Source organism: Homarus americanus, unplaced genomic scaffold (genome assembly GCF_018991925.1).
Source record: "Homarus americanus isolate GMGI-L3 unplaced genomic scaffold, GMGI_Hamer_2.0 scaffold1909, whole genome shotgun sequence".
Taxonomy (NCBI): Eukaryota; Metazoa; Arthropoda; class Malacostraca; order Decapoda; family Nephropidae; genus Homarus; species Homarus americanus.
The window spans coordinates 243,821-270,386 of NW_024752372.1; the positions used below are offsets into that span (position 1 = coordinate 243,821).

At 46.7% G+C, this 26,566-nt stretch overlaps 1 protein-coding gene across 1 annotated transcript in view; it reads left to right on the top strand.

The window, feature by feature from the left end:
* The first annotated feature begins 546 nt into the window (after nt 1–546).
* LOC121855072 (dynein axonemal heavy chain 7-like) overlaps nt 547–26,566 on the top strand; it is a 39,434-nt gene continuing 13,414 nt past the window's right edge. The window contains 56 exon segments of the mRNA XM_042349897.1: nt 547–616; nt 951–1,092; nt 1,229–1,515; nt 1,678–1,901; nt 2,044–2,176; nt 2,449–2,570; nt 2,744–2,894; nt 3,927–4,131; nt 4,273–4,529; nt 4,700–4,840; nt 5,043–5,171; nt 5,424–5,582; nt 5,733–5,896; nt 6,110–6,266; nt 6,357–6,503; nt 6,683–6,898; nt 7,953–8,156; nt 8,543–8,661; nt 8,829–8,958; nt 9,253–9,414; nt 9,805–9,941; nt 10,238–10,483; nt 10,678–10,876; nt 11,217–11,344; nt 11,557–11,666; nt 12,050–12,168; nt 12,532–12,673; nt 13,319–13,455; nt 13,691–13,837; nt 14,172–14,255; nt 14,506–14,693; nt 14,983–15,023; nt 15,026–15,068; nt 15,405–15,462; nt 15,637–15,885; nt 16,273–16,430; nt 16,771–16,942; nt 17,192–17,539; nt 18,098–18,222; nt 18,549–18,642; nt 19,526–19,723; nt 20,027–20,150; nt 20,703–20,881; nt 21,138–21,263; nt 21,461–21,634; nt 21,761–21,973; nt 22,818–22,895; nt 23,070–23,164; nt 23,490–23,631; nt 24,006–24,119; nt 24,291–24,431; nt 24,564–24,722; nt 24,847–24,980; nt 25,164–25,259; nt 25,843–26,023; nt 26,248–26,475. Coding sequence (XP_042205831.1) covers nt 614–616; nt 951–1,092; nt 1,229–1,515; nt 1,678–1,901; nt 2,044–2,176; nt 2,449–2,570; nt 2,744–2,894; nt 3,927–4,131; nt 4,273–4,529; nt 4,700–4,840; nt 5,043–5,171; nt 5,424–5,582; nt 5,733–5,896; nt 6,110–6,266; nt 6,357–6,503; nt 6,683–6,898; nt 7,953–8,156; nt 8,543–8,661; nt 8,829–8,958; nt 9,253–9,414; nt 9,805–9,941; nt 10,238–10,483; nt 10,678–10,876; nt 11,217–11,344; nt 11,557–11,666; nt 12,050–12,168; nt 12,532–12,673; nt 13,319–13,455; nt 13,691–13,837; nt 14,172–14,255; nt 14,506–14,693; nt 14,983–15,023; nt 15,026–15,068; nt 15,405–15,462; nt 15,637–15,885; nt 16,273–16,430; nt 16,771–16,942; nt 17,192–17,539; nt 18,098–18,222; nt 18,549–18,642; nt 19,526–19,723; nt 20,027–20,150; nt 20,703–20,881; nt 21,138–21,263; nt 21,461–21,634; nt 21,761–21,973; nt 22,818–22,895; nt 23,070–23,164; nt 23,490–23,631; nt 24,006–24,119; nt 24,291–24,431; nt 24,564–24,722; nt 24,847–24,980; nt 25,164–25,259; nt 25,843–26,023; nt 26,248–26,475 — 8,559 coding nt within the window. The 5' untranslated portion in view covers nt 547–613.

The window sequence follows — 26,566 nt, forward strand, 5'->3', positions numbered from 1 at the left end:
ACGGGTGGCGCCCCACAACCCGGCCAACAGGAGGCCGTCTCAGGGCGGCCTTGAGAGCAGGAGGAGCAGCAGCGGGAGTCGCCCCGCCACAGCAGGCAGGTCCTCTACAGCAACGGCAGCAGCCAGGGCGCCGCCTCCGACCCTCACCCTCCACTTGAGTGTAAGTCTCACACTCTCATGTTGACCTGAACTCCTGCAGAGTTCTTTACCTCCTTCAGGCAGGTTGTCGTTTTAACTGAGTTCACTTTCAGTTAGTAACGAATTTACACGTTCTACCTTTCAGACTAATCAATAATGCACTTCACCTGCCGAGTAAAGGTGACTTAACACCTCAGTTTTTGGTCCCTGAGGCCAGTAGAGCCAGGGTGTCCATAACATATCCACCTGTAATGAAGGTCAAATGTGACACGTAACATTAATTCCTACGCAGGATACGGCCGTAGGACACCACGGAGGACAGTACCAACGAGGCGCTCCGGGGGATGGTGCTACAGGGGGCAGGATATCTGGGGAAGGGAGGCTGCGGGGCGGGGCGAGGCGGGGCAGGAGGTCGAGCAAAGGCAGCCTCACCCAAGACGCCAGTGACCAGCGCCTCTTACCAGCGCGCCCCCGTATGGTGGGTCCTCACCCACACCCGAGTCTTACCGCCTCCAGGAACTGTGTAGCATTGTAGTGTATGATGTTGTCTACACACACACACACACACACCGTACATACACACCGTACATACACACACACACAAATATATACTAAAATAGCGATGAATACTGTTACGTATTTTGCCACAGTATCAAATTCCGTAGTTTTAGATGTTAGTTTATTAGTTCAATGTGTTAATAAATATACAGTTAGTAAATAGATTCTGGTGGTACATTTACTTATCTAGATTAATCTCCAGTAAACTCTCAGCAGATACTGTTAACACACAACTTAGCCCCCCCACACACTAGGCCACCTTCCGCCTGGCAGGGACCAGCGGACACGACCAGGAGCGTCTCCGTCACCGTCGTCGTCTGGAGGCTCTGTCACACCTGGGCCTCCACACCGCCCCTGATCTGGCCCTCAACAGGGGATTCCCTTCGCCCCTCTATGGTACACAGCCAGCCATCACCGACTGTACACAAATGGCCATTATTCTGAAACTGTAGATTTGCTAAGTACGTTGATTTAATATATTGGAATACTTTGATAATTAATCCGTCCCCTGAAATATGTCTCCTCTCCACAGCCATCAAAGAATCCCCCACCACCACCAGCAGTAGGGGCGCCGCCTCCCATCACGACCTTCACCACAGCGGCTCTCTGTCTAATGACCACAGGGGAGGGATGCTGGGTATGGAGGGGCCCCACCAGGTGTACATGCAGCAGCAGGACTCAGAGGCGAGCGAGGAGTCCAACACCTTCAAGATAAGACGCCCGCTCACCACTAAGGAACTCACCAGGAAGATCAAGAGGCACCAGTCAGCCATTATGAGGGAGAGACGCCGCTTCATCGCCGGGGCTGAGAGACCTCCGGTAAGGGCGGCGACCTAGTGGAGGCAGGGGGCCATAAGGAACAGTTTACTTGTTTGTGTTGTTAAAATCGAGGCTTGTTTTGTTATTAAGATCACACCGAGTGAGATGCTTCATCTTGTGGGAAGTTTACGCCACTAAGTAAATATTGTGTTGTGTGTACAGGCCAGGAAGAAGGCGAGTTACCTGGAGATGCTTGAGAACCGACAGGAGTTCCGACGGACGCTTGTGAAGCTCCTCAAGACGGATGAGTGTCAGACCAAGAGCTGCCGAGCCCAGCTGGAGCGGCGCTACCACTACTTCATCACCAGGGGCCTCTCCATGCGCTCCAGCCCCTTCCAGAGGTCGTGGGTCTCCGCTATCCTCAGCCTCGTCCCTAAACACCTCAGGTCAGTGGCATGTTAGTGATGGCTACACCAGCTTAGTTAAATACCTGCTGGGTTAAAATTGCAAAATAACTTGTGTTGTAACAGGTTTATCAGGTAAGGGCTTCAGTTGCTAATTTGTGTTGTTTGTGTGTTTTCTCATCAGGAATCAGATGGGGACGTGTCAGAGCCTCATACAGCAGTTACAGAGAGACTACGAGCACAATATGAGGAAGGTCGCCGTCGACTTCGTCCTCCACTCTGGCAAACCTCGCCCTCGACCACAACTTCCTGGTGAGGTAAGGAGAACTCTCTAACAGCGTCTTCCGCCTTTTATTCTAACCAAAATGACCAGAAGGTGATCACAACTGCACTCCTTCCTGGGTGATACAGGGGCGCCACAGCATCCTTAGTATCACCTCAAGATCACTTTTATTATCCCAGGGCCGATAGAAGGATGATAAGCCGGTAATTGTAGATAAAATCCTTCACTTCAGGATCTTTTTTAACACTCAAGCCATTAGATTATAGGATACATGAATTATGAGCTCACCTGTTGGGGGTGTTGCAGGTGACGTCCTCCCGTCTGGCGCTGGAGTCGTGGGGGCCATCCAAGAACTACATCAGGAAAAACCTCCATCTGCTGAACCCATGCATGTTGCAGGCGCTGGAGCTGTGGTACCGTGAATACAGGTGAGCCTCGAGAACCACCTGTAGGACTTACCTGAGGAATTAATTGGTTTTACAGACATATACAAATACATAACATCTTTTAAAATTTACAACATCGTATTTAATCTGTTCTTCATCTCTCAGTAGGTTGTTCTCTGTTTTTTCTCTCTTCTCACTCTCCTTCGTCGTTACAGTGGGCTACGTCTGGTGGAGGTGGTGAGGGTGATGGAGGGTAAGTGCAGTCTGGAGTTGGAGGAGTTTATGGCTAGTGTTGGAGATCAGCTGGACCACACTAACGACACCCTCGCCCTCTGGTTCACACAGATCCAAACAATCTTCTACAAGGTTTGATACTACTTCTTCTTATCTCTCTATTTCATCTCTTAGTCTCTTCCTCCGTGTCTCTCTTCTGTATCGTTAAGTCTCCCCCAAATTTGAGAGGCATTATTCTTTCTAGGATTTGTTTTTCTTACAAGCAAAAAGCATTCAATCTTCATCCCTTCAATCAGGTCAGGTCAGGTCAGGTCAGAGTAAATATTAGGGGATGTTATCTTCACTTAAATGTTAACGTCAATGATCATTAACTTAATTCATATATAGAGTGAATACAAACAAACACAAGGGATAATCATTTAGAACTTTCGAACGAGGCAATTACTCTCCAAACTACCTAATTAAGCAATCAGCAACCACATCCACGATTACTTATACCATTAGACTCCTCCTTCACTGTTCACGCCAGTAGCAGCCAAGACCTGAAGGTGTGTGTGTAGTCGAATCCCTCCTGACGAAGGCTGAAAATAGTACCTCGATCTCCAGATGTAAACAGTCAGTTGAACTCCTGTACGTGGTAGGTCCTTGTACGTGGCAGGTCCCTTGTACGTGGTAGGTCCTTGTACGTGGCAGGTCCCTTGTACGTGGTAGGTCCTTGTACGTGGCAGGTCCCTTGTACGTGGTAGGTCCTTGTACGTGGCAGGTCCCTTGTACGTGGTAGGTCCTTTGTATGTGGTGGGTTCTTTGTACATGGCAGGTCCCTTGTACTTGTTAGTCCCCTTTTACCTGGTAAGCCACCTTGTACCTGGTAGGCCCCTTTTACAGTAGCTAAAACAACTATCTGTGCAGGTGGGGGTCGATGTGCTCCGAAATTTTACGTGTGACTAGTGACAGCCTTCATATACCAAAATTTATCGTCCATAGTCTCTTATTGTTTCCCACAAAGTATGCACAGATAGTTGCTTTAGCTACTGTACACTAGTAGGCCCCTTGTACCTGTTATGCTGCCAGTCTGTATGGTCTATAAGTGGCGTGGACTGTTCACATATATCTTCATACCTTCCGAAACATAGCGAGTTATAATCTGGTGTCTGTGTTTATCAGGGGTTCCAGCGTGGCCAGATGCCGGGGTTCAGTCAGCCTGCAAGACTATCCTCCTTCTGCAACGCCGCCGTCACCATCATGACCCATAATCTCCAGTCTCTCTGTCTTCTCTCCCTCTTCTTCTGCACCGCTTCCCTCTGCGGCTCCCAGCCAAACCTTCTCGACCCAGCCTCCATTGGACTCTGGGTGAAGGAGCCTACGTCAGGTAACTCAGTGTTCTCTTAATATTGTCTCTCAATGAGCTCAATGTCCCTCTCCTGTCCTTGTTTACAATCATCGGTTTATCTTTTGTTGCTTCTGTTTCTTCTTTGCACGTTTGTTATTGTTATTTTATAATTCAATACAGGACGACCACCACTTAAATCAGCAGCGTCAGGGAGCGGCAGTACCCGGGGTGAAGACGCCACAACAGATGAGGGTTTGGGAGAATCTGTCGGTGAGGGATCTGAGGGAGCCTCCAACGACACGAAGGCCGAGGGTAAGGCAGCAGGACGTCAGGACAGTGGTGGGGACGAGGACGCCATACCTCCTCAGGCTGGCTCTAGTGGACACCCAAAGAAACCGATGGTGTTAAAGCTGCACCTTCTGTTGAATGGTAAACAGGTTAGTAACCCCTGGAGTGTGGCCAAGAGGAGACCTTGGCATTTGTTAGTTCCCCGTGAGGAAGAGTTGTTGTCACCTATATGAGTCGGTGCAACAAGCGCTCAGACAATATCGATGACCTTAAACGATAAATCCTCTATTAAATAAAATAAATTCCTTTTGCCTCTCAGGTGATCATCAAACCCACATTCTCGGAGGTGGAGACGTCACTGCTCTCCCTCTACAACAAGATGATAGAACTGAGTATGTCTGTGCCTCGCCTGGAGACCAAACTCTTCGCTGAGTGGGAGGGACGCCAAGGCAATATCACGGTGGGTCTTCTTCCTTACCTGTCTCCTCATGGGTCAGGTGAACTCATTGATACAGTCACCTTTTGTTTATTAGATTAATATTGATGGAGTAAATTGTCGGAGTTATCCCAAGAATCACAGATATAATATATAGATACTCGTATATAGAGATGAACAAGAACATTAATATTACCTGTGTGTGACGAGAGGTGTTTTCCTACAGCCAGTGGTGGAGCAGGAGGTAGTGGGGCGACTCAGGCAACAGGTATTGAAGGAGATCTCAGATTCCAACGAAGCACCGACCCACCACGCCACCCGCTACCACAAGTACAACTCTCTCATCAGTGGCGAGGTGAGGCGAGGCGGGAGGGCGAGGTGAGGCGAGTTGGGGGGGGGGGGTGTGGGCGAGGAGTAAGATGTTATAATTCAAAGTTATTTATTTTCTGTGCGTATTGATAGGTGTGTGGTTCAGTTTATTAAGTAACTCTCTCTCTCTCTCTCTCTCTCTCTCTCTCTCTCTCTCTCTCTCTCTCTCTCATAACCACTGGGTAATCAATTCCTCCTTTACTCCTGACGCCTCCCACCTCCTCCTTCACTCCCCCAGGCCGAGGAGGAGGTGCAGGAGTTTATGTCTGGTGATCACCCCTTCGAGGCCTACGTCGACAAGCTGACTGAGTTCTCCGTGCTGAGGGCCGACATCCTCACCTCCTCCCAACAGGTAAGTCTTCCCTCTCCCACCTGCGATAATCAAAAGAAACCACGCGTATAAGGGCATGGGGTTCGCTGATTGGTTACTTGCACCTTATACCTGGTACAATATGTGTGTGTGTGTGTGTGTGCTGTAAGAAAAGATGGCCATCACCTCAAACCACTTCATGTATTTAACAAGTAATGAGATAAATTTACACTCCAGGTGGTTCAGCAGGTAATAGCAGGTGTGTCCCGACAGGTGGTGGAGCTGGGGCCCTATGAGGTACACTGTGAGGCGCTGGTGGCCTCCCTGGTGTCAAGGGTCACCAGCCTACGGAGGGAGATGTTGGCTCACCTACACCAGCAGTACTGTTCTATCGCCGACACGTGAGTCCTCCTCCCCTTCCTGGTGGATGGATGGATAGATAGAGTCAGGAACAGGTGGATAGGTACATGGACAGATTTATAAATGGACAGATACAAAGTTGGACATATTGTTTATGGACAAAAAGTTTATTAGGTCAGGTCAGGTTAGGTCAGGTTGGGTTGGGTTAGGTCAGGTTGGGTTGGGTTATCACATATACTACTTCCATGACCCAGATTGTGTGGAGAACTGAAGGTGATCACGGAGAGGGCCCTCAGTACCCCTGGAGACACTCTGGAGCTCATGGAACACAAGGCTTACATGGAGAACATCATGGAGAACCAGCTGCAGACCTTGGAGAGCCGCGTTTGGAGTCTCCACACACAGCTTCAGGTAGGTAGTGGGTCCTCCTCTTTCTCCCCCCCTCCATTCCTCGTCCCACACACACACACACACCACTAACCCCCCTCCCCTCCCTCACAGTTCCTGGCTGAGAACATGTCCCTGAGTTCTGAGGAGTGTAGCGACACCGTTCAGCCACTCGCTTGGTTCATCCGTCTGCCAGAGGTCTTCCGCATCCACCTCCAGATCATCACGGAGAAGAGGGCCGAGTACGAGGCCAACCTCAGGGTACAGTATTTGATGTTTCTTCAAGGATTAGGTTTGGTTTTGAAATGTTATGTTTGGTTAAGTTTGGCTTGATTTGGTTAGGTTAAATTAGATGATGTTAAGTCACAGTAGGTTAAGTTTTGCTCGTCCATAAATTGCCCCACGTTGTGATATTAAATATACTTCTTCAACCTCTTCAGGAGCGTCGGGAGAAGTTCCAGGGGGAGCTGGCGGAGTACGCGGTGCAGCTCGAAGACTTCCAGACCTTGGGTGACCACAACGAGATCCACGAGTACATGAGAAGGGCCAAGTCCCTCCACTCCCGCCTCGACCACGCCGCCAACTACATCGAGCAGATCAACAAGGAGGAGGAGGCACTGTCTTGGAACACCACTCACTACCCCGTCAGGAAACAGGTGGGTCTTGTTACTACACCACTCACCGCCCACCCTCGAAACGGGTAACTGATGCCACGGAACTAAGGTTTGGGAAGAAGTGATATTTTTATCATTAGTGGTAGCAGTAGTAGTAGTAATGGTAGTGTTGGTAGCAGTAGAAGAAGTAGTTAATATTAAAGTAATAAAATGGTGGCCAAGGTATGGCTATTGGGGGAGGCTGGAGGCAAAAAAAAATGGTAGTGTTGGTAGTGGTAGTCTTAATAATAGTAGTGTTCGTAGTAGTAGTAGTAGTAGTAGTAGTAGTAGTAGTAGTAGTAGTATTGGTAGTAGTAGTGGTGGTATTTAAGTCTGTTATTATTATCCCGAGACTGTGATTACACCAGTGGTTCGTGAGACAGGGAGCGAATGCAGTGACCTAGTTGGCGAGCTGCCGGGGCTGACGGTGCCAGGGTAGCCTTTCTTCCTTATCCCGCCTTCCCTCCCTCCTCCCTTCCTTTCCTCCTTCTTTTCTCCATTCCCTCCTTCTTTCCCTCCTTCTCTCCATTCTTTCCCTCTTCTCTCCCTCCCTTCCCTCCCTACAAATCAATATTTTCAAAATAAAACTGAGACAAAAATATTCGCTCTCAAGGAAGGGAAAATTGAGGAGCAACTCTAGCCACCAGAAACACAGTGACGTCATCATCAGCTGTTTATCAGGGATCGCGGGGGTAAAAAATTATCTTGTTTACATTCGCTATAAAGGTCATTCTATTGTCTTATAATATATGTGTCTACTTCCTTTTCTATTCTATACGTAGATAGAAGGAAAGATGGATAGATAAATTGAAACTAAAGGATAGAGAAAATTATATAACATATGGACACCATTTCACACCTTCTAAAAGATCTTGATGCTTTATAACCAATGTCCTGTGACGGTAAACAAAACATAGTCATCGATGCTCATCTGTTTACCTGATTATGTTTACCTGATTGTTTACCTGATTATGTTTACCTGATAACAAGAAGACATACTCGAGGCGGCCATATGGTAAGAATATTTCAGTAGATGTGAACTAAATATCTCTTGCAGGTGTCGGACAAGTTGGCACCGTTCCTGAAGCTGTACGAGGTGGGGGTGGAGTGGGCGGACCGGCTGGAGGAGTGGCTGCACTCTCCTGTAGGCACTCACGATCCTGATGTCATCGCTCAAGAGGTAGCAGCGACCTGGCGGACTGTGTACAAGCTGGAGAAAGGCTTCGGTGACATCCCCGCCGCCAAGAATGTCGTCATAGCGGTAGTGTTTGATGATCATTGTTTTGTTTACATCTTTGTGTTTGCGGTAGACTCGTAAATGTAAACAATAGATAACTGCTTTTATTTACGTCATTATAATCCAGACATTGATGGTAAGTTCTGTTTACATATTCATAACAACAGTAACAGAGAAGATATTATTAAATGATCTTTGTTTTACTGTAACTGATTATTATTGTTTGTATCAACTTGTGAACAACGATTTTTTCAACTGAATATTGTTTTACTCATCAACAACCAACAGCAGGCAGAGATAACACTCGAGTCTTTCCATAATGTTATCTTGATGATTTTACGTCTGTCTTGAGTAATTACTCGTGTTATCTCCATCTTTAACCTGTCTCCCACCTTGGCTGTGTTACTCAGGTGAGACAGCGGATTGAGGTATTCCGGGAGAACCTACCGCTGGTGCAGACACTTGGTAACCCTGGGCTGAAGGAGAGGCACTGGGAGAAGATCTCAGAGGTGGTCGGTTACCCCCTCAGGTGATGTATCTTACCTGTCCTCTTCTATCGTGCTTAGAATACCTTTGGGGAAATGAGTGTTTCTGAGGTCTGAAAAAATATGCTATATTCTTGTGGAATTTGACCCCAATAAAGTTAATGACTATATCCTTCCTTCACCTGCTCCTTGAACCTGTGACACCATGCAGAGCGGACGCCACTACCACCCTCCAACGCCTCATTGACTCCAACCTCGAGGACTACCTCTCCAAATTCGAGTCTGTGTCTGAGGCGGCCTCTAAGGAACACGTCTTCGAAAGAAACCTCGAGAAGATGAAGGTAAAGTGACCAGCTTGTGTTTGTGGTATGTGAAGGAAACAATTATGGTCGTCTTTAGGCTTTTTGTTGACATTCACACGGAGGATAAGAACGAAGACGGGAATTATCAAGATCACGTTAATATTTGACTCGCCTTCTGTTATTGTTTTAGATCCTTAAGTAATTAAGAATACAGGACAGAAGTAAAAGAGTCAACTTTTGTACACAATTAAATTATATATGATAGATGTAATTAGTAATATGTTTAGAAGGATCATACAGGTAGTGACTCGAGGGTGTGGTGTTGGTTGACAGAGTGAGTGGCAGGAGATGGAGTTGGTGTTGAAGCCTCACAGGGAGACAGACACCTGGGTGCTCTCGGCTGTTGAGGACATCCAGTTCCTCCTAGATGACCATATCGTCAAGACCCAGTCCATGAGGTCCTCGCCCTTCATCAAGCCCATCGAGCAGGAGGTGGTGAGTATGGTGGTGGTGGTAGTAATGGTGGTTGTGGTGGTGGTAGTAGTGGTGGTTGTGGTGGAAGGCTCACGAGACAACCTTTCATCACCGACTCTCCTGGAATTTAAGGTTGGATGTTTTGTCATCTATAAGAACGCTTCATTAAGACCAGTGTGGATCTTTATTTGGTTAGGTTATTTCAGTTGTTTCTTAGGTTTTCAGAAATTTCTCTTCAGATTGATTTTAATTAACTGTGTATATTAGTTTAACCTTTACTGAACAGGTAATTAACACAGAAAAAATATATATTTCTATTTAATATCTCGTTGGAACTAAGACTAACCCCCTAGCGTAACTCACTCCTTCATGATCCTAGAAGTTGGCTACCGAGATTCTTGTGTCCCTCAGGCGGCTTGGGAGACGACCCTGGCGCAGCTTCAGGAGGTAGTGGACGAGTGGTTGAGGGTACAAGCAACCTGGATCTACCTGGAACCAATTTTCGGCTCACCAGATATCATGGCCCAGATGCCTGAAGAGGGACGCAGGTGCTGTTAAAACAACCCGTGTTTAGTGTGTCTGTCTATCCTACCTCTACATATCTACCCAAGTATCTATTAGCTGTGTTAATGTGTATTTATATCTGTATTTGTATCTACACGTAACTACATTTTTTTTCTTTTCTTTCATGTGAATCGGAAATTTTTTGATAAGATGCTATTTATGGTTCCAGCTGACTTAAGAGAGATTTGTGGTTCTAGCTGTCAAAAAAAATGTGGTTCCAATTGCCGAAAAAGATAGCTGTGGTTCCAGGTTCAACTAAGAGAGAGATTTGTGGTTCCAGGTTCAATACTGTAGACAAGACCTGGAAAGACATCATGAAGAGCGTGAGACAGAACACCCGGGTCCTGTCGGTGCTGGAGGTGGACAAGATACTAGAGAGACTCCGCAAGTCCTCTGAACTACTGGAGCTGATCCAACGAGGCCTGAATGAGTACCTGGAGAAGAAGCGTCTCTACTTCCCCAGGTTCTTCTTCCTATCTAACGAAGAGCTCCTCGAGATTCTCAGTGAGACGAAGGATCCCAGCAGGTGTGTTGATGTTGGATATGACTGATACCAACTATATCTTTTGGGGTTATAACAACGGTATTATTTATGTATTTGAGTGATTGAGCTGGATGGGTGGGTGGGTGGGTGAGTGGGTGTCTGTGTCATAAACATACAACAACAAGGTTTCCGAATCCTGTCTCCCTAAGAGCTTGTATCTTCTTTCGTGATTCCAGAGTACAGCCTCACCTTAAGAAATGCTTCGAGGGCGTCAACTCTTTAGACTTTGGTGATGATCTGGAGGTGGTGGCTGTGAGGTCAAGTGAAGGAGAGGTCATTGGACTTACTCAGATTATCAGTACAGCCAAGGCCAGAGGACAGGTTGAGAAGTGGTTGGTGCAACTGGAGGCGAGTGTCAAGTCCAGCATCAAGAAGGTGTGTGTGTGTGTGTGTGTGTACAGAGGATCAGTGTTTGTGGTTACGGAGTGTTGGTGTCAGTATGTGTGTGTAATAATAGTAATAATTAACGGTTTATTGAAAGAGCATGGCAGCCGGAACGCTGAAAATATACAGTTGCATAATTGTGTGTGTGTGTGTGTGTGTGTGTGTGTGTATTACTTCAAAGAGGACAAATATTATTTCGTAACAAGATATGACGATAGGTCGTATTCCCAACCTACCTCTGACACCCCACCTGACCCCTAAACCCTGTCACTTTTAAGGGGGGTCAGTTAGGTCACCATTAACCTTATTTTACCCTGGTTGTCCTCTGCAGGTAGTAGAGTCGTGCATGAAAGCGTACACAACGAAGGCGCGGGAGGACTGGGCGCTGGAGTGGCCAGGTCAGGCGGTGCTCTGCGTCTCACAGACCTTCTGGACCACTCACGTCTCCCGCTGCATGGTGTCAGTCACAGCTCTTGTCAGATTCCCCCTTGGGATGTAACTAATGTTGTAATGAGATGTTTCGCTGTAAAGAGAAAGAAAGAAGTTCCACCTTTCAGAGTTTGGATTTTTGACGTTGATATTCATTGTCTGAAATTTTTTGCCATCGGTATGGTCCTTATTTATGTACTTGCTTTTGTATTGTGTCGTCAGCTACACTATCACTCACACAGGGAAGGTCCCCGAGAGATGGAGGCTTACTACGAGCTGTGCAACAGTCAGATCGAGAAGGTGGTGGGCCTGGTGCGTGGCCAACTGTCCAAGCAGAACCGCACCACCCTGGGTAAGTCCCCACCTGGGCCCTGCTTCTCCCTGGTGACACATACATATTTAATGTTGTGAGTGAGTCTAAGCTAAAGATTGTTACTCTTGAATATTAAACTTATGGAAATACAATATTAATTAAAGCTTTAGTGTGTTAGACCCCAGAGCAGCAAGTTCTTCATCGTGACGTTAAGAATACTTAAATTAGCTTAATTTGATGTAGAGAGCCAGCACGAGCAGATGGTAGGCGAACGTTCACTTGAATGTAACTTCCCTAAGTAGCTTTCCATATTGAAAAACAACTTAGGACTTATTGATGAAATGATTGTGTTGACGGTATATAAATGTCACACACCATGACCACCAAAAAGGACAGTTATTACACTGCACCCGTGACTGCAGGAGCCTTGGTGGTGCTGGACGTCCACGCTCGCGACGTGTTGAAGGACGAGATAATGAAGAAGAAGGTGACAGACCTGACTGACTTCACCTGGCTCTCACAGCTCCGTTACTACTGGCATGTGAGTAACTTGTCATGTACGTACACCAAGCCTTGATGTCGTCTCCAGCAGTAGGTGTAGAGAACATACAAATCAAAACATAAACTATGACTTTGGAGATAATTTAGAGACATAAACATAGAACTCAATTACGAGACTTGGTTTATAAAGCATAAATTCAGAATATAGGTCATAGATCTAGGCTAGAGAATAGACATTAAAACTAAAGCTCGACGCGAATTTAGAACTTAAAGATTCGAGGTTTTGGTTTATAAGAAAAATACAGAACTTAGGTAAGAAAACGCGAATTTAAACATTGAACATTACTTTAGGAGTTGTTGGTGATAATGATTCTCTCTCTCTCTCTCTCTCTCTCTCTCTCAGGAGGACATCTTGAAGGTACGGATGATCAACGCCGAGCTGGATTATGGCTACGAGTACCTGGGTAACACAGGGCGTCTGGTCATCACCCTCCTGACGGACCGTTGTTACCGCACCCTCACCCAAGCCCTCATGCTCAACCTGGGTACTGTACCTGTTGAGAGAGAGAGAGAGAGAGAGAGAGAGAGAGAACTAGATTGAACAGTTCATATCCAACTAAAGTAAATATTGAACGTGCACTGAGAGAGAATGAGAGAGGGTGTGTGCGCGCATGTGTCTGTATGTCTGGTTGTTTGTTTCTTATATATATATATATATATATATATATATATATATATATATATATATATATATATATATATATATATATATATATATATATATATATATATATCCTCCCTCCCTCCCTCCCTCCCTCCCCCTTCCCTCTCTCCCTCCATTACTCACACGGTCTGTCATAAATATACATACACACACACTCTCCTGAGCTTCACCTGACCACCACGTGTTGCCTTGGCTTCTGTCCAGCCCCACATATCACCAGCCCCTAGACGTTTGCCCCTTAGTTTGCCTCCCTCCTTCACCCCTCTGTTCCCCTCTTCATGATGACACGTGTATAGGGATGATGATGATGATGATGACGACTCATAAAAGATAATAGTGATAAAATGATAAATAACACTGCAATAGAAAGTGAATGATGAGAAGTCATACAAATAGCGGGTGACAACAGTGAAGCAGAGGCGAATAGTGAGTTATTGTGGCCTTGACGTGTGGGTGATGCTTGCAGGTGGCGCTCCAGAAGGTCCCGCAGGCACAGGCAAGACTGAGACTACCAAGGACTTAGCTAAGGCAGTAGCCAAGCAGTGTGTCGTTTTTAACTGCTCTGATGGGTTAGACTACATCTCCTTAGCCAAGTTCTTCAAGGTAAATGTTTGTTATGATATCAACTTATTGACGTTATTACCTTCACATACTCATTCTCTATTCTCTGTTCACTCACACACTCATTCACACACACACACACTCACTCATTCACACACACACACTCATTCACACACACACACACACTCTCACTCATTCACTTACTCACTCTCTCTCTCTCTCTCTCTCTCTCTCTCTCTCTCTCTCTCTCTCTCTCTCACCATGGACTACTCACCAGGGCTTGGCATCGTGCGGCGCCTGGACGTGTTTCGACGAGTTTAACCGCATCGAGCTGGAGGTGTTGTCTGTCGTGGCTCAGCAGATCTTGACTCTACAGCGAGGCCTACAGTCAGGAGCCCCTCGCCTCACTCTACAGGGCACAGAGGTGAGGCAACATGCTGAAGTGAAGTGGGGGAGTTAGGGGTGGGTAAGAAGGGGGTAAAGGGTGCATAATAAAGGGGGGGAGGGGTGGATAATAATGGGGCTAAGATGGATATGAATGATATAGGGGGGTAGGTTAGGAAATATACACAGATTATATAATTATAAGAATACATGTTTACACACACACACACACACACACACACACAAATGACAGTATTCTAATATATTAACTCCCAATATAGTTTTAAATCCCCGTCAGGTATACTCAAATGTGACCAGTGCTGACACCTGTACTAAATGTCCTAACATACCAAGGTTAATTATCCCTCCACCAGGTGAGTCTCGACCCCACCTGTGCCGTCTTCATCACCATGAATCCGGGCTACGCTGGACGCTCAGAGCTCCCAGATAACCTCAAGGTACTGAGTTCTGTTACCTGATGTTGTTTGTTATGGTTGTCTAGGTACGAGACGTTAGTGTTGGGACCATCTCTCTCTCTCTCTCTCTCTCTCTCTCTCTTAGTTTATGTATTCACTAAGTTGTGTTTATATTTATTTCCATGGTGAATTTATCTTATTAATCCTCTTCCCTACCACCTCCTTCTCTACCTTCCTTCCTCCGTCCTCCCTACCTCCCTTACCCTCCCTACTACCTCCCTATCTCCTGCAGGCACTCTTCCGCTCAGTGGCCATGATGGTGCCAGACTACGGACTTATCGCGGAGATCTCCCTGTACTCCTTCGGGTTTGTGGCCGCCAGGAGCATGTCGAGAAAGATCGTGGCCACCTACAGGCTGTGCTCCGAGCAGCTCTCAGCCCAGCCTCACTACGACTACGGTCAGATCTTCCTAAACGCACTGTGATCTAATAAATTTTACCCACATTGACTGTACTAAGAGAGAGATACCTGTTTAATCATATGGAATGAACTGAAGATTATAAGACGTAAACCTTGTATATACAGAAGAAAAAGGAAGTTTTCTGCTACCTGACCCCCCCCACCCACTCGTTTCCTTCTCCGCACACACACTCCCTCTCCGCCACGTCTCCCACACATACATCCTCCCCCCCACACACACCTCATACACACGCCCCTTCACACACACATGCGTCCCCACACACCTCTGACTCGCTCCTCACGCCCCCAGGATGCGGACGGTGAAGGCAGTACTGATCGCCGCCGGGACACTGGGCTTAAGTACCCGGACATGCAGGAGGCGGTGCTGGTGTTGAGGTGAGCCACGCCCTCCCTCCCTCACCCTGCCTCCTTCCTCACCAAACCTCCTCCCTCACCCCCACCTCCTCCCTCACCCCCACCTCCTCCCTCACCCCCACCTCCTCCCTCACCCGATTTCCTGCGTGATTACTTTCCTAGTGACATTCTTGTTCATTGACGCAGTTATCTAGCTCATGTTTTCCTTATTTAGCATACGGGGACAGAAAAGATGGGTGGATGGATGGGTGGATGGATGGGTGGATGGGTGGGTGGATGGGTGGATGGATGGATGGGTGGATGGGTGGGTGGATGGATGGGTGGACAATACTAACAATAAATACTTGGTGTCAACAGGTCCATCCGTGACGTGAACCTGCCCAAGTTTCTGGCTCACGACCTGCCGCTGTTTGAGGTGAGTGAGTAACCATATCCCCGTCCTCCTAACACACTCGCTTAACATCTGTAACACCTGCTTGTATTCTATCACCTTTCAGGGCATTCTAGTACCCACCTGGTGTTATAGTGACAGGTCATTCTAGTACCTACCTGGCAGGGCATTTCACCTGGGCATTTCATCACCTAACAGGGCATCATCGCGGATCTATTCCCCGGGGTCATGTTACCTGAGCCGGACTACACATACCTGCACCGCGCCGTGAAGGAGGTGTGCGCGGGGGCGGAGCTGAGGGCCAATCACTACTTCATGGACAAGGTGCAACAGGTGTACGAGACGATGAGGGTGAGACACGGGTTCATGCTCATCGGTAACCCCATCGGCGGCAAGACGGTAGCGTTGAGGACTCTCTCCAAGGCCCTGGCCATCATGAATGAACGGGTGAGTGGGTGAATGAGTGAATGAACCTGGTGAGTGAATGTACAGGGAGTGAGTAAATGAATGGGTGGGTGAGTGAATGAACGGGTGAGTGAATGAAAGGATGGGGTTAATGAATTGGGTGAGTGAATAAATAAGTAATGTATGAAATAATGGATGAGAAAACGGATCTGTATAAATAATGAGTGAATGAACATGAAATGGCAAAGTCTTATGTGTGTTTCTTTGGTTCAATGTAAAGTTATGATGTCGGGAGTTATTAATATTGGAGTTTTGTTATATAGATGAGTTCCTCCTCAACACTCATCTTCCATCCCTCACCACTCACCTCCCTCTTTATCCCTCACCACCTAACCCCTCACATCTCACTCCCTCACCATCGTGCGGCAGGGTGAGGGAGAGAACCGAGTACAGGTGTGTGTGATCAACCCGAAGGCGGTGACAGTGGGGCAGCTGTATGGGCAGTTCGACCCCACCTCCCACGAGTGGTCTGATGGGGTCCTGGCCGTAAACTTCCGTAAATTTGCTGTGTCGTCCTCCCCCGACAGGTGAGTTTAGCAACGGAGGTCTATTGTCTTTGATCTGAAGGGTAAGGTCATCTCTTTAAGACAACGAGGTCAGGTAGATGTTATAGTAATTAATTGTGTTGGTGCGAGTAGTTGTACTTCTATTGTGTAAACATGACCTAAGTAGCTGTTGCGTCACTCAATGGTGTAAATAAGACTTCTGACACAACTACTACACCTCTACCACCTCTAGCACTGCTACTCCACCTCGACCACTACTACTCCACCTTTAACACTATTACTCCACCTCTACCACTACTACTCCACCTCTACCACTACTACTCCACCTCTACCACTACTACTCCACCTCTACCACCACCAGAAAGTGGATCGTGCTGGACGGGCCGGTGGACAGCGTGTGGATCGAGAACATCAACTCGGTGCTTGACGACAACAAGAAGCTTTGTCTCATGTCTGGGGAGATCATCTGCCTCTCCTCCACCACCAACATCATCTTCGAGGTCCATCACCTGGAGAACGCTTCCCCAGCTACGGTAAGACCTCCACCAGTTCCTCAATGTTTACCCCGGAGTCTCGACCAGTTAGTTAAAATAAGTGGGGGCAAGGGGGGGGGGGCATTAGTTGTTTACCTTTTAACTAAACAATGACTTTTATTATGCTATTATAAGAATTCCAGGACTTTTGCTATGTATGAAGGAAGAGAAAATTATTTGTTTTATTGATATTTCAAACAATTTTGTTTCCCAAGTAGTTTACCTGACGCAAATTTTATACTACTCCAGGTATCTCGGTGTGGGATGGTATACATGGAGCCCCTGGCGTTAGGTTGGCGTCCTTTAGTGGAGACCTGGCTGGCTAAACTCCCTCAGACACTAACCCAGCAACACAAGGCCGTCCTCACCGCCCTCTTCCACCGCTTTGTTCCTCCTCTGCTCTGCTTCGTCAGGAAACATTTACTCTGGTTCAAGCTGGAGAGGAGTGAGTCGTACGTACAGAAGGGCGTCTCTCCCACCACCGACCTGAACCTCGTCAGGAGCCTCATGAACATCTTCGACTGCTTCTTGGAGGAGTTTACTGACCCCGCCTACACCAAGCACCACCCGGAGTCTGACATACGAGCTCATCTCGAGGTACTCATACTGTTTACCGGGGACAGACAGACAGACAGTCACAGACAAAGATAGACAGACGCAGACAGAGACCTGACAATGATAGAGATGAAGAAAGACAGAAAGACAGACGGAAAGAGACAAACAGACAGAAAGAGACAGACATACAAAGAGACAAAGAAAGATTTGCTCACCGCTATTTTTCACCTTAGTTAAACCTATAACCAAAACTTCCCAAAGAAACTCTCCGGATTGATTTGATATGTTATTCAGTTATCCAGGAGGAAGATCAGAGTACACTTGAGATGACTGTTAGTGTATCGCATCACTACCAGAGTGAAAGAGAGAAAGAATTAGGGTGGGTGTGTCCAGCTCCCTTCCTCAGTCTTGTTCAAAGAGTCTATTCAAAAACAACAACATTAGCACAGAGAACTAAGTCATCTTACTCAAAGGGTTAAGCGAGAATGTCGATTGGCTAGTTCATTGTACACATTAGGCTAGATCATCGTACTCATCTTATTCAGGCCGACTCACTGTACTCACGGGTTTAACTTTACTCTTCACTTCCTCCTTCGTCAGAGCATCTTCCTGTTCTCGGCTATCTGGTCCCTGGGAGGCCCACTGGACGAGGCTTCCCGGGTCAAATTCGACCTCCTCCTACGAGAACTGATCAACGGTGACCCCAGCCAAGCGAGCGTGAAAAAGTGAGACACATTTTCGTTGCTGTTTGATGTCCTTCTCTCTCTCTTTCTCTCTCTCTCTCTCGACGACTCTGTTGCTTCAGTGAGTCTGTACGGGAGAAGAAAGAGAGGAGAGAGAGAGAGAGAGAGAGAGAGAGAGAGAGAGAGCTGTGCATGTGGTCGTATAAACTTGGGTAAAATAAACTGGGGTCAATAATCTTCCAGCGATCCCTATATTCATACACTAGTCATATAAGCAACTCTGGATAGGAGAACCAAACCCCATTATATCCAGTACCAACCCAGGAAACCGTAAAGCAGAGGAGACTAACGAAGGTGGTGATTTCCAGGTACGGGTTAAGAGAGGTACCGCCTCCCCCTCACGACTACCAGCTGCCCATTCCCGACGAGGACACCGTCTTCCACTACAAGTTCGTCAAGGAGGTGTGTGTGTCCCTAGACCATGGCTGTATCCTTCATATAAAGCTTACTATACTCATGTAGAATGAAGGAAAGTGGCGGACCTGTTCATAATGCAACACTCAAAGTAACACGGGAAATCGTTTTCTTTTGATTCACACACACACACACACACACACACACACACACACATACACACACACACACACACACACACACACACATACACACACACACACAAATAAATAGAGAGATAAATAAAAATAAATCAACGAAAAAGAAAAGTACATATCTACAGTTACATACAAACATTCATATTTAGCAAATTAATAATAAATATATAGTGTTACCATTTATATTAACTATTTCCGCAGCTACTGGAGGAATATTTACTAAAACAACTATCACCAGAGGCTTTATTTTGACTTTTTATTAGGTTACTACACAAAATGCGTTCCGAAATCCAAATTTCTTCAGTTACCCTTAAGAAGTCACAGAAAACTGTCTAGAGTGAAGGGTAATTAAAACATACATTAGTGTTTGATCTGGGCGATCTGTCTACGGTGTCTACCAGTACCATCCACTGTTAAAGGATTGTTGCTGCCTGATTTCTTATTTCTGAAGTGTTATGTGTTAATTTTTACCATAAACAGTTGATGTAACAGAAGCGCATTTCATCAGCTATCATGAGATATGACGTAATAATATAAAGTTAAATAGATCTTCAACTACGATGAGATTCCAAGTACCTGTGTTATAATTGTGTGTTAGAAATGTTAACACACGTAAGAGCTATTTTCATTCAACCTGACTAGACTCTATTTTGTCATCCAGAATGAGAGAGAAATATTTTAACTTGAGAATCTTTGAGACTCCGGAGTGTGAGTGAGTGATGGTTTGCTTGCAGGGTCGCGGGTACTGGCAGAAGTGGAGTGAGGACTTGACTAATGCGGCATCTATCCCGAGAGACGTAGCAGCCCATCAGATCCTCGTGCCCACCGTCACCACCGTCCGTGTCGCCGCCCTCCTCAGCCTCCTTCTGTCCCAAGCTAAGCCGCTCCTCCTCGTCGGTCCACCAGCCACAGGGAAGTCCGTCTACGTTGCGGTGAGTGTGATGCTTCAAGTCTCAAAAGCCTTAGATTTCACGTAGATAATAAATTTTGTATCACGTTGGAAAAAAACACTTAAAAACGAATTAGTACAAGGATAAGATGAATGATTAGGTGATAAGACTTTTGTAAATAGTTATTCGTAGATCTGGAACAATTTCCCATATGTCATACAACAAGACCAAAGATAATTGTGTTCATTATATCATTCTTTTGTTGATATTATACGTATTGCAGAGAACATAAGCGTCTCTGTATTACTGTTAATCTCTGAGTAAGAAGCACTTCTATCTCTGTAGGACTTCCTGCGCAACAAGCTGAAGAGTGACGTGTACAAGCCCATGTTCGTGAGCTTCTCGGCCCACACCAACACCACCCACGTCCAGGACCTCGTCATGAGTGGACTGGACAAGCGCAAGAAAGGTGGGTCGGTCACGCCAGCTTTCCCTGCCACATTGTAAGAAGTCTCCATACCTGTGGACATTTTTTATGCCTTATTTAACGTCCGTTTCTTTGGAGTTTGGACGCTAGTAGCTGATTCCCAAAGTGGGTCCCAAAGGCCTGAAGCTTCGTTAGGGTTATGGGCAGCGAGAGTCGGGAACAATGAATATCAAACCTCGGTACACAGTGAGGCAGTGTGGCTGACTACTCGACCTCTTTCACTTCCCAACTTTACACTCAATACTCATTCACAGCTGTGTCGACTGGGGGTGCACTGAGCATGAACCAGCGGCCATAAGGTCGGGAAGTGAATGGTGTATCTGCTCATCCGCCGCACCCTCTTGCATCATAATATAAAAGATAAAAATTCAAACCTGTCATTTCCTTGTGATTTATGATACACATGAAGGTGTTTGTTATCGCTGTACCTTCACCTGTCCATATATACATTCCCTGTAGCCTTGTCAGGTGTGTGTACGATATATCTCCACATTAATCATCTACTACCCTGAGTGTTCTCCACACCTGCGACAGGTGTATACGGGCCGCCTGTTGGCAAGAGGTGTGTGCTGTTCGTGGATGACCTCAACCTGCCACAGACGGACGCCTTCGGTACTCACCCACCCCTGGAGCTCCTCCGCCAGCTGGTCGACCATGCCACCTGGTACGACATCAGGAAGGAAGTTGAGCCCATCCGTCTGGAGGACATGCAGGTAGGACCACCCGCCGCCACGCCCACAGAACCTTAACTACAACCATCTCACACCCTTACTGTTAGGACTTATGTTTACTAGAGTCTTATGTGCTGATATATTGATGGATGTGTTTATATGATCTGAAGGAGACGGCAGTAATCTCTGGTTGTTCGGTTGACTGTACTGAAGATGTAAGAAGAGAGATACCAAGCTAATTCTATTTTTCATTGTGCCCTAAAAATATGTTAAAACACCTCCCCCTCCCTGCCCTCAGCTGGTGTCGACCATGAGTCTGCGGGACAGCGGGAGGACTCCCCTCACCCCTCGCCTCCTGCGGCACTTCAACGTGATCGCCGTCAACGACTTCGACGACCCCACCATCCAAGCTATATTCTCCAAGGTATGTGAGTGTGTGTGTGTGTGCGCGCGCACGTGACGACAGAAGGTCCTACTGAAAGAGTATATAATCCAGACACTCGTAGTTAGAACAAGATAATGTACAACAAAGTAAAAAGTACCTACGTATATATGTTCATAACTTCTACAGCTGAATGATGCCATATTTTCGTCATGTTTACCTGGTAATTCGCCCCACAGATCTTGTTGTGGCACTTGGACACACGAGGCTTCAGCAAGATGTTTGACCCTTGCATCGGGGAGATCGTCTCAGGCACACTGGAGGTGTACCGCGCCGCAGCCATCCACCTCCGACCCACACCCTCACGCTCGCACTACATCTTCAATCTCAAGGACTTCTTCAGGGTCATCCAGGTTAGTCACGCCCTTCTAGGAATATAAACCAGATTTTTCACTTTCCTTCCTCGTCATGATAATATTGCCAATGGGGTTAGTAGCAAGTAACCTGACGAAGACTATCCAGCGTCGACGTCTCCACAGGGGGTACTACTGTCGGTGCCGGAGACGATGGAGGACCTGCGCTCCATGAAGAAGATGTGGATACACGAGGTCCTGAGGGTGTTCTACGACCGCCTGGTGGACAGTGCAGACCGTAGGTGGCTCCTCGACCGTGTCTCTTCCGCCTGTACCAGCCACTTGAATGAGAACTTCCACCAGCTGTTGACAGAGCTCGATGAAGATGGTGATGGAGAGGTCAGTGGTGGTGGTGGTATTGCTGTTGTGGTTGTGGTGTTGTTGTGGTGGTGGTGTTGTTGTGGTGGTATTGTGGTTGTGGTGGTGGTGTTGTGGTGGTGTTGTGGTGGTGTTGTGGTTGTGGTGTTGTTGTGGTGGTGGTGGTGTTGTGGTTGTGGTGTTGTTGTGGTGGTGTTGTGGTTGTGGTGGTGTTGTGGTGGTGGTGTTGTTGTGGTTGTGGTGTTGTTGTGGTGGGTTGTAGAGGGTGTTGTGGTTGTGGTGGTGTGTTGTGGTTGTGGTGGTGTTGTTTGTGGTGTTGTTGTGGTGGTGGTGTTGTTGTGGGTGGTATTGTGGTTGTGGTGGTGTTGTGGGTTGTGGTGGTGTTGTGGTGGTGTTGTGGTTGTGGTGTTTTGGTGGTGTTGTTGTGGTGGTGGTGGTGTTGTGGTTGTGGTGTTGTTGTTGTGGTGGTGTTGTGGTTGTGGTGTTGTTGTGGTGGTGGTGGTGTCGTGGTTGTGGTGGTGTTGTGGTTGTGGTGGTGTTGTGGTGGTGGTGTTGTTGTTGTGGTTGTGTTATGGTAGTGTTGTTGTTTGTGGGATGTAACTTGTATTTAGCACTGGTAGTCTTCGTTTTCTTAACTATGTATGATTTTAACCTTTTTAAATACGATATCAACCCCCAGAGTAGAATGAATTAACCCATTAAAGGAAATTATTTTAACCTCTTGAGTACGATACCCTTAACCCATTAAATACAATAACTTAACCCTTGAAGTACGTATGATATCACAACAAATAGAATACGATAACTTACTTCCTTGTTTACATTTCACCGTCACTCCTTGGCTCTGTCCTTCCCGCCATGGCAGGTATCGGAGGGAGATCTACGGAACCTGGTGTACTGTGACTTTGCTGACCCCAAGAGTGAGAGTCGACACTATGTACAGGTGAGTGAATGAACCCAAGAGTGAGAGTTAATATCTAGAGAGTTAACATTACTATATACGGGTGATTAATTGGCCCCTAAGAGTCAGTGTTGTTTTACCTGTAATTATAACGTAAAGGTGAGACGTATGGTGTAGCGTTACCTGTACTCTGGATGGTTCTGCTTCCTCTGCCAGGTGGAGGATCTGGAAGGTCTGAGGTCGGTGGTAGAAGGTTACCTACACGAGTTTAACAACATGAGCAAGAAGCCGATGAACCTGGTGATGTTCAAGTGAGTTACTGTAGGGACACACACACACACACACACACACACACACACACACACACACACACACACCTGACTTTGGGAAGAATTTAGTTTGAGTGTCATCCGAAGACAGAGTGAGAGTGAATATGAGTGAGAAGAATTATTGTGAGAGTGAATGTAATAGCGAGAGTGTGGAGTGTGAGAACGAATGAATGTGAGGTGAGTGAGTGAGTGAGTGAGTGAGTGAGAAGAGGAAAGAGAGAGAAAGAGAGAGAGAGAGAGAGAGTGAGAGAGAGAGAGAGAGAGAGAGAGAGAGAGAGAGACATACCATCGCTACCATCTCCTTCAGGTTCGCCTTGGAGCACCTGGCGCGTGTCTGCCGGGTCTTACGTCAACCCCGAGGCCACGCCATGCTAGTAGGCGTGGGCGGCAGCGGCAGACACTCCCTCACACGCCTCGCCTCCCACATCACCGACTATGAGCTCTTTGAAGTAAGTGAAATGAAAACAAAACAACATCATGATCCGTTATTACCTTCGTCTGGTGTATGAAGGGAATTTCTGTTAACAGGTATCTCTGTTTACTTACCGTTGTGTCACTAAACGGAGATTCATGTAATCAATTTAATCTTTAAAATCATGGGGAATCGGGAGTACATCTATGTGAAATAACGGTAAATCGGGAGTAAATCTGAGAAATAACTCGGGCTTCTGTTTAATATGAGGCAGATTTAGCCCCCTTAAATTAAATCGGCACTTTAAATTTACTATTTATAGAATTCCGATTTGAATTTGTTGTACGTGAGTGAATAATAACCAGATTTTCCAGATTTTGCAGTTAATATATGGCAGATTTCCTTCGTCAGGTGGAGATGAGTAGGAGTTACGGCATTACTGAGTGGCGGGAGGACCTCAAGACTATCCTGAAGAAGGCGGGTACGGGAGAACAGCATGTGGTGTTCCTCTTCAGTGACACCCAGGCGAGTATCTCTCTTTCTCTCTCTCTCTCTTATCTATTGTCTTGAGTGATATAGATATAAACATAACACACTCACTCACTCACTCACCTACCAACACACACACACACACACACAAACACACACTACTCGCATTACTCTGAATCTAAACTCCAACTTAAAGCTATTCCTCAGATCAAGGACGAGATCTTCCTTGAGGCCATCAGCAGTATCTTGAGCATCGGCGAGATACCTGGATTGTACCCTACTGACGAGAAGCACACCATATGTGACAAGATGAGGAACATTGACCGCCAGAGAGACAAGAGCAAGCAGGTATGTGTGTGTGTGTGTGTGTGTGTGTGTGTGGTGGGTGTGTCTGTGTGTGTGTGTGTGTCTGTGTGTGTGTGTGTGTGTGTGTGTGAGACAATCATTTAGCGTGTAGGTTGATGGTGTTGGTGTCCACAGACTGATGGGAGCCCCGCGGCGCTGTGGACACTGTTTGTGGAGCGAGTGAGGGAACAGCTTCACGTGGTCTTGGCTATGTCTCCCTGTGGTGAGGCCTTCAGAAACCGTCTCCGCAAGTTCCCCGCCCTCCTCTCCTGCTGTACTATTGATTGGTTCCAGGTAACTCTCTCTCTCTCTCTCTCTCTCTCTCTCTCTCTTTCTGTGGTCAAAGTAAACAATACATCTCTTACTCTATAAAAAATATTATTATTTCGTCGATATAGCCTCCATCTTCCTGACGTAGGCGTGGCCAGAGGACGCCCTTGAAGCCGTGGCCCTGAGACTGTTACAGGGGGTAGAGCTCCCTGCAGAGACTCTTAAGGGCTGTGTGTCTCTGTGTCAGTATTTCCACACCTCCACCCAGGACCTCTCCGACAGGTAAAGTTATTAACAAGTTTTCACCTTTTTCCACAACCTGATCCACTGGTTAGGTTAGGTTGGCTTGGCTTGGGATAGGATAGGATAGGATAGACTGGATTAGGTTGGATTAGCTCAGGTCAGGTTAGGTCAAATAAGATCAAGTAACAGATCACTAATTAACAGGTGATGTTCCCCCCACAGGTTCTTGACACACCTGCGCCGCTACAACTACGTCACTCCCACCTCCTACCTGCAGCTCCTCCACACCTACATGGTCATCCTCGAACGCCGCCGAGGGTGAGTTCTCCTTCTCAAGCCCTCATTCAAGTGTTTACATAATATTGGTAAAATTAGCTCGTGTTTTATAAGTATTGATAAAAGTAGTGTAAGTTTGTCTGTCTTGGTTTATCAGTTATCTTCTTTCTTCTTTATGAACATTGTATCATTATGACTTATGTACGTGATGACCTATGTACGTGATGACTTATGTACGTGATGACCTATGGACGTGATGACCTATGGACGTGATGACCTGTGGACGTGATGACCTGTGGATGTGATGACCTATATACAGTACGTGATGACCTATGTACGTGATGACCTATGTACGTGATGACCTATGGACGAGATGACCTGTGGACGTGATGACCTGTGGATGTGATGACCTATGTACGTGATGACCTATGGACGAGATAACCAATGTACGTCGTGACCTATGGATGTGGTGACCTATGGGCATGATGACCTATTTACGTGATAACCAATGGACGTGATGACCTATGGACGTGGTAACCTATGGACGTGATGACTTACAAACGCGAAAACCTATGAACGTGATAACCAATGTACGTGCTAACCTAACTCAACCTAACCTAACCAGGGAGGTCAAGAAGCAAGAGTGCCGCTACACAACAGGTCTAGCTCGCCTGGAGGAAGCCGAAACCTCCGTCCTGGCAATGCAACAGGAGCTTCTCAACCTGCAGCCCATCCTACTGACCAAGACCCGGGAGGTGGAGGAGAAGATGGCCGTAGTAGAGAAGAGGAGAGGCGAAGTGGCAGAGGTCAGTCAACACGTCATTCTTTTAGTGTTTTGGTTGAGGATTCTTTTAGGATATTTTGAGATTTGTCCTGAAGGAGTCTCGTGGGATCTTTGCAGTGTTTTTGGAGAGAGAGAGAGAGAGAGAGAGAGAGAGAGAGATATGAGGATAGAGAGAGACACAGAGAGAGAAAGAAGAGAGAGAGAGATACAGTAGCAAGCAGACAGGTAACCCAACACTTAACACAGGTAGAGCGAGTGGTGCGACAAGACGAGGAGGTGGCCAACGAAGCAGCGGAGGCAGCCAATGGCATCAGGAAGGAGTGCGAGGCTGAGTTGAACCTGGCTCTCCCGCTACTGGAGGAGGCTACAGTTGCTCTTAACACCATCAAACAGGACGATATTGTCTTCATCAAGGCCATGAAGAATCCCCCATCTGGTGTTAAACTCGTGATGGAAGCTGTCTGTGTCCTGCTTGTAAGTACTAAACCTAAACTAACCTAAACTAACCTAATCTATCTTTAACTTAACCTAACCTTGTGAATCTTGTTTATATTTTGTTATTTAC